At 43.8% G+C, this 11644-nt stretch overlaps 2 protein-coding genes across 2 annotated transcripts; both read right to left on the reverse strand.

Annotated features, from left to right (window-relative positions):
- Window positions 1-1320: 1320 nt before the first annotated feature.
- On the reverse strand, window positions 1321-4344 carry f2rl1.2 (coagulation factor II (thrombin) receptor-like 1, tandem duplicate 2). The gene is made up of 2 exons (XM_084383589.1): window positions 4160-4344; window positions 1321-2844 (listed from the first exon to the last, which is right to left on the reverse strand). The coding sequence occupies exons 1-2, from the start codon at window positions 4224-4226 to the stop codon at window positions 1751-1753; spliced, it is 1161 nt and encodes a 386-aa protein (XP_084239715.1). The 5' UTR covers window positions 4227-4344; the 3' UTR covers window positions 1321-1750.
- A 2258-nt stretch (window positions 4345-6602) lies between these two features.
- On the reverse strand, window positions 6603-10690 carry LOC311275234 (proteinase-activated receptor 2-like). The gene is made up of 2 exons (XM_084383590.1): window positions 10497-10690; window positions 6603-8613 (listed from the first exon to the last, which is right to left on the reverse strand). The coding sequence occupies exons 1-2, from the start codon at window positions 10564-10566 to the stop codon at window positions 7535-7537; spliced, it is 1149 nt and encodes a 382-aa protein (XP_084239716.1). The 5' UTR covers window positions 10567-10690; the 3' UTR covers window positions 6603-7534.
- Between the last annotated feature and the right edge of the window lie 954 nt (window positions 10691-11644).

An 11644-nucleotide genomic window follows, 5' to 3' on the forward strand; every position in this document is an offset into this window, starting at 1 on the left:
TGAACGGTCACACAGGTGATTTATTGTCGCCGCGGTCACACAGTGTAACTGACTCGTGTTTGAAAGCAGCTGTGTGAATGTGACAGGGAGTGGCTCTGTCCTCTACATGTGAAAAGGAGGTATTTTACTCAAGAGTGCTGACAAAAGGTAAGACGACACTCTGCAACAATCGGCCCAGACAGCCTGCAGCTCTGCCTCCACTGGCCTTTAAAACAGGAAGTCATCAGCACTCACAGGCTGTGTTTACCTGGGGGAGGGGGTGACTCTCTGGGTGGGGTTATCACTTTACTACATCTTATCTACAGATGAGCAGAGCATTCAGTTTGGTTCACAGGAACCCTTTGTCGAGTGTCTTTTCGAGGACAATCTGTTGTTTAAAGCAGATTTTAATGCCAAAAATCAACGTAGAGCAAAATGAGCTTTCATGACGGAAAACCACAACAAAGATGGCGCCGTGGCTTCAGGCTGAGTGTTTGGTAAACAGGTGAAACTCGTGGGAGGAAGACCCGCTCGGGTCGACCGGTTGACGTGTCTCTTCATGCTCTGAAACATTCCCTGCACTCTGACCCACTTTCTCTCTGCCTCAACGACTTAGTGAACACCGAAAGACTTTATCTCAAAAAAAAAACTTGTCTGAATACTTTATACAAACAAACAGCTCATCACATTCCATGAATTCCTCAAGAGAACGAGCCGTGACGATGAGTCGCGTCCAGGCCGGTGACTCAGTCCACGCAGGAATCCAGCGGGTTACACAACACGACAGGAGTTTCACAGATACTGCATCCTGTTTATCATTTATTAGAGAGACGGTGTGACGACATCACCTTTGTACCCATAAACTTCAGCACAGATGGTTAATAACAGATGAAGCCTGTTGCAGGCTGCAGGAGCCAGGACTGAATATTAAATACACCTCTGCTGTCAGTGATTTGACTAAAGCTACATACAAGTCATAACTTTATTAATACTCTCTTGTTCCACCCCTCTGAACACATCAGGCTGATTTGGTTCTTTTACGACAGATCTCATTCGCTTTAAATGTACTTCAGTGCAGCGAGCGAGTCAGAGCTGCGACAACCGATCGAAAAAAGTCTAAATTCTCTGATTCCAGCTTGTTAAACGTGATTATTTTCTGGTTTCTCTCCTCCTCTGTGACAGTAAACTGAAGATCTTTGGGTTGTGGACAAAACAACGAACAACACAAACATCTTTAACCATTTTCTGACCGTACTGGATGTTCTGACTTTGATGCTATACCTTGAACAATATGGATATTTCATACCATGTTCGATACCACAGGGAAACATTGACACAACATTGAGATTATAAAATTTAGATTTTTAATAAAAGATAAATACAACAAGGCTCGTGTGATGATGACAGTAATCGTTAGCTGCAGCCTGAGTCGAAATGTTGGGGTAAAACAGACATGTTGTGCAGCGACAGGACTAAAGCTCAGTCTTTACAGGACTTTATATAAAACAACTAAAACACGTATTCACATTTTAACAGTAAAAAGCAGTTCATAATATAGGCGTCTTAAAATGTACTCAGCGCAGTCATCTTCACATTTACAGTTCATCTTTGCTTATCTGATGCGTTGAGGTCACCACGTCGTCGCAGACGTGTTTGTTCAGTCCGAGTGCCGGCAGGCCTGCACGCTGCCGTGTTTTCACTTCACCGGAGGAAAAAGCACCGACAGGCACGATGCGGGAAATCCCATCAGTCTTTGCTCTCCTATATCCGACTAACAGCTGCTGCTCTGCGTGTTCCCGCTATCCGACACGAACGACTTGCTCTTCTTGGAGTATTTCATGGAGCTGAAGGAGACCCTCATCCTCTCCACAGTCCGGCTGCTCCGGCACAGCAGAGTGTTCTTCACGTGGTTCCTGAAGTCCTCCGACACAAAGTAGTAGATGAACGGGTCGAGGCAGCTGTTGAGGCTGGCCAGGCACAGCGTGGAGATGTAGAAGCTGTAACCGTTATTGACCACTCCGTCCTTCAGGAGAGAGTAATGCACCACCAGCATGATGTTACTGGGGATGAAGCACACGAGGAACGTCACCAGGACCGTCACGATCAGCACCACGGCTCTCTGGCGGTTCTTTGAGGCCGTGCTGTTGTCCTCCATGCTGTTCCCCAGAGCTCTGAGCAGCAGGACGTAGGCCACGACGATCACCACGCAGGGGACGAGGAACACCACCATCCCCATGAAGATGAAGTAGTAGTACGGTAGCTGGACTGAAGGGAACGGGTTGAGCGGGTCTTTGATGACGATGACGTCGTGGCAGGTGGTGATGTTGGGGTCTTTGACCTTGACGGTGTGGTTGTAGAGGTACAGCGGCGTGGTGGTGAGCCAGATGAACGCCCAGATGGCCACGCAGACGGCAATGGCCACTTTGTTGTTCTTCCTCTGCTGGGACAGAGGGTGAGCCACCACCCAGTACCTCTGCACGCTGAGGCAGGCGATGAAGAGGATGGAGCAGTACATGTTCCCGTAGAAGAAGCCCATCAGCACTTTGCACAGCCCCTCGCCGTAGATCCAGTCGTTGCCGTTGAAGTGGTAGGAAATCTTTAGGGGCGTCCAGATGACGAAGAGCAGGTCGGCCAGCGCCAGGTTGGCCATGTAGATGGAGGACGGGCTCTTCTTCTTGGTCCTGAAGAGGAACACCCAGATGGCCATGCCGTTGGCAGGAAGTCCCACCAGGAACACGATGATGTAGACGATCGGGATGAAGACGGTGGTGAGACGACTCTTCAGCGTGTCCGCGGTGGACGGGTCCACGACAGCTTGATCCGAGTTTTCAGGATCCACCCAGCCGATAAACGTTCGTCCTTTACCTGAAGATCATCACAAAATGTATCACAAATCCAGCTGAAAGTTCGACTTCTGGGTACTTTTAATAACACTGAAAGTAACTGAGTACATTTACTCAAGTAGAATTTGAAGTACTTGTACTTCACTTGATTATTTCCATTTCCTGCGACATTTTGGAGGCAAACTTTGTACTTTTTTACTCCACTGCATTTATTTAATTACTTTAGTTACTAGTTACTTTACAGATTACATGCTGCATCAGAGCAGAGGGGCACATTTCCAAATTAATTCATCTTATCAGAAATTGGATAATAAAAAAACACTGATTCTGATAATCAGTTGACCGGCCGTATACAGAATATAATGTACTTTTATTTGTACTTTTGATACTCAAGTACATTAATTATCAGATACTTTAACACTTTGACCCAAGTACTATTTTAACACAATATCTTTACATTTTACTCAAGTAAACTTTTGGTTATTAAGAGTAAATCATGTGTTTGGTGTTGAGGTTATCCAAAAGTAACAGAAAGTAATCAAGTTACTTTTAACACTGTGATACTTGGGTTACGTTGCTGACTACATTTTTTAACAGGTAATTTGTAACTGTATCAGAATACATTTTTAAAGTAACCCCTCCCAACCCCGGAGATGCCCGTGGACTGCTCGGGACGCTTTACCAACCCAACATGTGGCTATTTGACGTCCTGGGAATGAGACTCAACAATCAACTGTCTCTGTGGTGCGTTCAGGAACAGCTGGGACAAATCCTACTGACTCTACCTTTAACTTTAATAGTCTTTGAATTATATTAATATGACGTGAGCTTCAGTTAGCTTTGACCACAAATGTCCTTCAGAGGGAGACTTTTTACTCTGATACTCTGAGTACATGTCAGAGCCTGTACTTCTACACCTACATTTCAAAAATACATGATATGCATCTCTGTATTTTAGAGCACTGGGTGACAAAATCAAAAATTGACTAAAAATTCCTCGATATCGATATTTAGTCGATACTGTCAGGATGACTTTTGGCACAAAATATGAACACAATAATATTTTTTTTAAATCCATAATCATCATGAATGTGATATAATGAGTAATTGTGTGAAAACAAGAACTAGAACAAGTAGACCAGTCATAAGATGACATCACTTTACTGTAGCCAGGAGAAGACAACACACACACGTCCTGTCGCCACATGAGCACGTTAAACAGTTGATTTATCGTCCTGCCCTTGTCTGTGTGTGCGGTGAAGCTGGCCACAGCCCAAGATTAAAGATTAGCCCCCTGTCTACCTCGACACCATTAACACATTCACTTCCGGTCTTACCTGCAGCGGCTGAGGCAGGGGAGCAGCACAAAAGCACCAGGACCGACACCACCCGACACCAGCCCATCTCTGTCCGTCTGTCTGTCTTTGACCTTCTGCTTCACTTCTCTTGTAAACTCCTTCAGAGTCGCTTCTTCACCGTCCGAGAGCAGACGCGACAGTCGGAGGACACACCCCGACGCTACCTTTTGTTGTGCGCTCCTGACGTCATCTCAGACCCGCCCACCTGGTGGGTGGAAGTTTCCCCACCAGAGGTTTCCACCAGAGGAGGAAAAATACACTGCATACGTAAATAAATACAACATCACCTGTTCTTCAGGTTTTTTATTTTATTGTTTTAGTGTTTGAATGTATAAATACCTCACAGGCGGGATTTCATGTGGTTTTCTGCTCATTTTAAAGGAGCATTATGTAGTTTTGGAGAAGAAATTCAAAATCAGAATCTTAATATTTAGTATATTCACAAGGTTATAATTTGAGATGCACGATATATATCAGACTGACCATGGAAGATTTACATCACCAGTTATCGGCAGATAAAACAAATCCAAACTGCTTTTGTTGACTTGACGAGCGCAGCGTCTCCACACAGCAGGTGGTGGTTTGCACCTTTACAGCTGTTTTGTAAGCAGTCAGTAAAAACAGAGAAGAAGAACGACGAACACGCTGACGTCGAACTGCTGCAGCTGTGTAGAGACCAGAGCCACACGTGTCGTCACTGGTGTGGAGGGTTTTTTTACGGGAAGGACGCAACACGAGGGGAAATATCTAATAATCCATATTGTCTCTACGTCTGAGCCTGTCTTACACTCAAAAAGCACGAAAATGTCAGTTTCTATTATTGGTTATTTATCGTATCGGCCACGAGAGTCAGGTGATTATCGGTTATCGTATTGGCTGATAAAAATCCATATTGTGCCGCCCAAAGTATAACACAAACTCAGAAATATGTTGTTTTTTTTCCATCAGTGAATAAACAAACTGCTCTCAGAGGAAAATAAGGTCCCAGAACACTGTTTGAAGCTAGAAAGGTGGCAGGGTCCGCCACATAGAAACAAAGTTAAACAGTATTTCAGTTTATTTAAGTCAGTGAAGATCTTTCTCTGCTCATTAACATTTCTTCACTAAAACTACAGAATGCTCCTTTAAAGTTTGTCACTCGTTTCTTTTATGCGACACTTTTTTACGCGGCCGTCTGTTTGTAACAGAGATTTTGGACCTTGAGTTTGACGACACTGAAAATCATCTTCATTCTTATGTGTATAATTAGACCCGCAGACGTCCGACAGCTGCCTTAAAACACAACAGAACCAGAATATAAAGCCCGACACGGTCCAGTTTGAAAGTTCATAACAATATCAGAAAATCAATATTTTACACTTTTTCTTTCCGAGGCAAAAAAAGACAATTTTGAGCTTCCAACAGAAACATGAACTGAATACAGATCTTTACTCCTTTATTAACACAATCTTTGTCTTATATGAAAGTAAACTTTTAAAAAATTATGTTACCGACAAAAAAAAAGACATTTAAAGATGAGGAACTGGACATTTTCACTTTTTTACTTGAGAAAATAATCTTTAGATTTACTGATATTTAAAATAAATCATTGTTTGCAGTGTGTCGGTGAAACTTACACAAAATAACTGACTGAATTATAGAAGAGATTTGAGTTTGAGCCCGTAACAGGGAGGCTAAAAGTGCACCGTCATTCAACGTGACTGTTCGTATGTTTCCTCCTCCAAACCACAGAAATCAGCTGTTTAACTGGAACCCTTCAACACCTGCAGCAGGATTTATATCACACACAGCAAGTGGTTTTTAAAAACTGCATACCACCGCCTGCAGAGGAGCCGAGAGTTTGGCAGCAGGACATCATGAAACAGACGAAACAAAGACGTAAAAGGCGTGAACAGACAGAGAGGGAGGCTGAATGGGGAGAAAAGGCGTGTTAGTGTCTCGTATCTGCAGAGAGTTTCTTATTTTCTCTCTTTGTTGCTGCTCGGGACGCTTTACCAACCCAACATGTGGCTATTTGACGTCCTGGGAATGAGACTCAACAATCAACTATCTTTGTGGTGCGTTCAGGAACAGCTGGGACAAATCCTACTGACTCTACCTTTAACTTTAATAGTCTTTGAATTATGTTAATATGACGTGAGCTTCAGTTAGCTTTGACCACAAACGTCCTTCAGAGGTAGAAACAAAAAGCATTTTGAAAATAAGGAACTCCCTGCTCGACCATAAAGTCAGAGAAAATGTCAGTGAACAAATAAAAAGGTTTCTGCACAGCTCACCAGGTTACACTTAAACTACATAGAGCAAATTTCACAATCATAAAGGCCAGAGCACAAAAGTAACTGAAAAGAAAGGAATGAAAATGGCCCTGAGGCTCCGTTGTCACACTTTCTAAGACTTTTAAAGGGAGAAAGATACAGTCAGCTGGACTTTTGCTTTTATTGACAGACTTTAAAATGTAGTTATACAGATAAAAATCATGACTGTAAAAACACAAGATATTTACATATGTGGAGCGCATCACGCATCGTACAACACGCTACATTTCACACATTTTTTGGTCTCAAAGCTTTTTGGCACATGACGAAGAATTCATCTCGATTAAAATCACAGCGTAGACTAAAAGATCAGACACAGTAAAAGAAAAAAGTTCATCCAGAAAAGATAATTCACTCAACCTAACACTAATGTAAAGTCAGGTGAAGCGTCGTAGTCCTCAAAACATTTCTGGAGCTTCACAGTAAAACAGAGTTGCAGCGTTCTGCTGAACACCTGAAGCAGCTGGAGACTTGATTTAAAACGGAAAAATAACCAAAAAACATTGAATATCTTCTCGTCCGCTGAAATCCAGAAGCCCCGAGATCACAAACTGATTCGAAGAGACGTTATTTACACCCTCAACAGTCGAGCTCGTGCACGCTAACGCTATTAGCTCAGCAGCTACAAGAAGATAAGGTTGTAAATGACGACATTTCAAGTGGGAGTTTAAGAGACTTGTATCACACCTGACGAGCTGTATGGAGCCGTTTAGCAGAATCCTGCAACTCTGTTTCACTGTGACGCTCCAGAGATGTTTTGTGGACTACGAGACTTCACCTGACTTTGTATCATCAGGAGGAGATGATGACTGGATGTTCATGTTTGGGTGAACTGTTCCTTTAAATATTCATATCCCGGTGAAATCAAACAAAGTGCTTTAAATAAAAGTTGTTTTATCATATAAAAAATAATAATTCTTGTACAAAAATAAAAAACGCAGTAACTCAGACAACACAGACTCTCCCACATTTCCACACACTAGAATTAAAAAAGAAATCAATCTGAGATTCAGGTATTAGCTTAAAACCCGGCGGTGCGCTAGCACTCGGTGCTCCCGGTGTTCCCGGACTCGGACGTGTACGTGTTGCTCTTCTTGGAGAACTTGAGAGCGCTGAAGGAGACCCGCATCCTCTCCACCGTCCTCTCGCTCCTGCAGAGGAACGTGTTCTTCACGTGCTGCCTGAAGTCCTCGGAGATGAAGTAGTAAATAAAGGGGTCGAAGCAGCTGTTGAGGCTGGCCAGGCACAGGGTGGTGATGTAGAAGCCATACAGGCTGTTTTCAGCCTCGCCCAGCAGGTGGGTGTAGTGCACCAGCAGCATGATGTTACTGGGGGTGAAGCACACTATGAACATCACCAGCACGGTGATGATCAGCACCACGGCCTTCCGACGCTTCTTGGCGATGTCTGGGTCCGCCATGCTGTTCCTGAGAGCCTTGAGCATGAGGACGTAGGATATGATGCACACGACGGCGGGAACAACAAATCCCAGAATTCCCATCGTGAGGAAGTAACCCGCTGCGATTTCCTTCTGACTGGGATTGGTGACGTCATGGCAGGTGTGGATTTCGAGGTTCCTCGCGTAGACCTCCTGATCGTACAGGTAGAGAGGGATCGTGATGAGCCAGACCACCACCCAGACCGCCACGGAGACGCCGACGGCCGTACAGTTGTTTCTCTGCCGATGGCCCAGCGGGTTCACCACGGCCCAGTAACGCTGAACACTGATGCAGGCGATGAAGGCGATGGAGCAGTACATGTTCCCGTAGAAGAACGCCACCAGCACCTTGCACAGCCCCGCACCGTAGGTCCAGTCGTTGCCGTTGATGTGGTACGCTATTTTTAAGGGCACCCAGATGACGAAGAGCAGGTCGGCCAGCGCCAGGTTGGCCATGTAGATGGACGACGGGTGCTTCTTCTTGGTCCTGAAGAGGAACACCCAGATGGCCATGCCGTTGGTGGGGAGCCCCACGACAAACACGATGATGTAGATGATCGGGAGGAAGACGGTGGTGAGACGACTTTTCAGGACTCTGGTGCCCTCGGAGCTGACCAACACCCCTTCATCGGTCTCTGTACCAGTGAAGCCTTTCGTGTCTTTGACAGGTAGACCTGAAACTATAGATCAATTCATCAATTAGTCAATCAAAAGAACTGCCAACTAATTGTTTTTTAATTTTTCAAGCAAAAATGTCAAACATGGACTGATTCTAGCTTCTTGAATGTGAAGATTTGCTGCTCTTTTGCATTTCTGACAGTAAATGAAGAGTTTCTGTCTTTTGGACTCTTTGTTGGACAAAAGAAGAATCTGAGTCTGTTGGATCGAACAGACTTTAAACTGCCATGTTTAAATATTTGTTGACGGCAGTCAACAAGGTTAACGTCGACCGTTATCAGTGTTTGGCCTGTAAATCGATGCGTTCACGTATAAAACACAAAGACTCTTCATTTACTGTCACACATGATGAAGACAAGCAGCAAATCCTCACATTTAAAGGAGCGGTTCACTAAAAAAACATATAAACCCAGTCATCATCTCCTCCCCCACATGATGATACAAAGTCAGGTGAAGTCTCGTAGTCCACAGAACATTCCTGGAGCTTCACAGTAAAACAGAGTCTCCATACAGCTCGTCTGCTGTGATCCGAGTCTCCTGAAGCCCCACAGTGATTTGGAAAACACATCTCTTGTGAACACAACACTACTGAACATTTTTGGCGCTTCACATTGCCGTTTCCTTTTACGACTACACTCCCCCAACAGCACAAAGTCCATATTCCTGCACACAGGCGTAACTTTACGGCGCACTGTAATAACCCACATTACATCAGCTTTCTGGGTTGGAAACATTTGAATATAGCGTACACTTGAACAGATATATATGTTTGAAGGTGGCTAAAATATGTCTTGCTGTAAAAAAGCTAAACAACCAAAAGAAGATAAATGTCTCCACACAGCTCGTCTGCTGAAAGTCTCCAGACGCCCCGAGAGCAAAGTTTGAAAAAACTTTATTTACAACCTCAACACGCTGTCGACCTCGTGCACCCACTTCAGACGTTAACACTTAGTTTAGCAGCTGCAGTGATTTATAAAGGTTTTCGTCGAAAATAATGTATGTTTGTATCAATTTGGGACCTCCGGGCCTCCGCAGGCTGCTTGTAAGGTCGTGAATGAAGGACTGTACGGACGAGGGTCGGAGCCACTGAGCCTGGTTTTGTGTTCAGATCTCAGGCCCTCACCTCTCCTGTAGGACTAAACATCAGCAGCTGGACAGCTTTTACAAGTTAGTCCTGATTATTTGATACAACCTCCATGTGCAACACTGATTCCTCACTTATTATACTTAGGTTTTATATTTATATTTTCACGTTATTTATCGTTTTAATTCTTTATTCTGTGATTTTGTTGTCGCACCAAACAGAGCTGCTTCTTACTGTCTTTGTGTGCTGAGCTTACAAAGACATTGAAGGCGTTCTGATCATGATTTTGGAAACAGTGACTGTTTTATCAGGATCAGATATAAAATCTTTGACCGTCCCGTCCCTGATGGACACTGAAGATAACCTCAGCCCTGCCGTCAGCTCATGATATTTATGGAAAGCAGAAGTGAAGCAGATTTACATGCAGGAACACAGGTGGCCTTCACCTGAAACTCCAACATCAGACTGACTTCCTGTCAGCTGTGAGCACTGTGACCTGTTCCTACACGTAACCAGGCCCGTCAGCACGACACACCTGCACCAACATGTACTCACTTCACACACTAACTGCATTATCAAAGCGCCTCTGACAACCAGCACAGCAAACAGACAGGCAGCGTTCATATACGATCTTTGTAGTCCAGTAAAAAAGCACTGTGTGGGTCCTGGTTCCGTCTGAACGGTTTGTCCGTGAGACGAAACAAACAACACAGATAAATAAATAAATAAATAATAATAAATAATAAATAATTAATAAATAAACTAATTAATTAATACATGAATATGGAGGAGGGGTCTTACCGTCCTGCTGCGCCCTGCAGCTGAGCGCGCAGCACAGCAGGAGGAACACATGGGTCCAGCTCGGAGTCATGACTGGACTCGCTCGGTACCGACAGGCTGCAGTAATGTCCGCGGGTGTGGCTGCTGCTCCTCCTCTTCTCTTCTCTCTGTCTAACTGCCATCTGCTCTCTGCTCGCGACTGCTTTCACACCTGCGTGATGTCACCCGGTCAGGTGACCGCGTGGAGCGACACACCTCAGGTGGCTCCTGACGTCACGGACAACCCGGAACAGACGAGTCAATCAGTAATCAGTACACCTGCAGGATCAATAATGTCCGGTAAAGTAGTGGGATGTAACTAAGTACATTTACAGTAGTACTAAACTTGAGTATTTCCATTTAACTCAACGTTACTGCAGAGAGAAATATTACTTTTTATTAGTAATTTACTTGATTACAATTTTGAGGTACCTGTTAATTACTTAGTTCCATTTCATGCTACTTTGCACTTGTACTCCATTACATGTCAGAGGGGACAAAATATATATATTTATTTATTTTTACCAGTGATGGAGTGTAACTAAGTACATTTTGGAGGTAAATATTGCACTTCATGTTCCTCTTCATTTATTTCATAACTTTAGTTACTAGTTACTTTGTAGATTACTGCTGCATCAGAAAGGAAGTAGTGGATTTTAAAATGTATTTATTTTATCAGCATTCTGATAAAAAAAATACATTTACATAATCTGAAACATGCTGAATATCGGATCTAATAATGTTCAGCGTGTTTTTGTTCTGATACTCAAGTACATTTAACATCAGATACTTTATTCTGTATTATTTTCACACACAGCTGTTGGGTCTGTGGGCTGAAACAACGAGGAAGCAGCTTCTTATAGATCCAAATATAAAAGACGACTGTGGTTTTAAAGCAGCACCAGCACGACAGCGGAGTGAAACGATCTCTTGGACTGTTTGGACCTCCGTCAGCTGAGATAAACAGGAGCAGTGATGGAGGTCCGGGTCTGTTAGTGGAACCACGGCAGCAGAGTAAACCTCTGCAACCTGATGTAAAGCAGAGCACACCACATATTTCCACATGTAGGAGAGACATAGTTTCTCTTCTGCATTCTCCATAAAGTCATAAGTTGATGTGAGGGGAAATG

The sequence above is a fragment of the Pagrus pagrus genome, assembly GCF_965226575.1.
Source record: "Pagrus pagrus genome assembly, chromosome: 19".
NCBI classification, from domain to species: Eukaryota; Metazoa; Chordata; class Actinopteri; order Spariformes; family Sparidae; genus Pagrus; species Pagrus pagrus.

What these genes read in the sequence shown, in the direction of transcription:
- LOC311275234 (XM_084383590.1), bottom strand. Translation starts at nt 10,566, where the DNA reads ATGACTCCGAGCTGGACCCATGTGTTCCTCCTGCTGTGCTGCGCGCTC. An exon ending in CTGCAGGGCGCAGCAGGACG is followed by an intron (nt 8,614 to 10,496) that starts GTAAGACCCCTC and finishes ATTGATCTATAG; the next exon opens with TTTCAGGTCTACCTGTCAAA.
- f2rl1.2 (XM_084383589.1), bottom strand. Translation starts at nt 4,226, where the DNA reads ATGGGCTGGTGTCGGGTGGTGTCGGTCCTGGTGCTTTTGTGCTGCTCC. An exon ending in CCCTGCCTCAGCCGCTGCAG is followed by an intron (nt 2,845 to 4,159) that starts GTAAGACCGGAA and finishes GATGATCTTCAG; the next exon opens with GTAAAGGACGAACGTTTATC.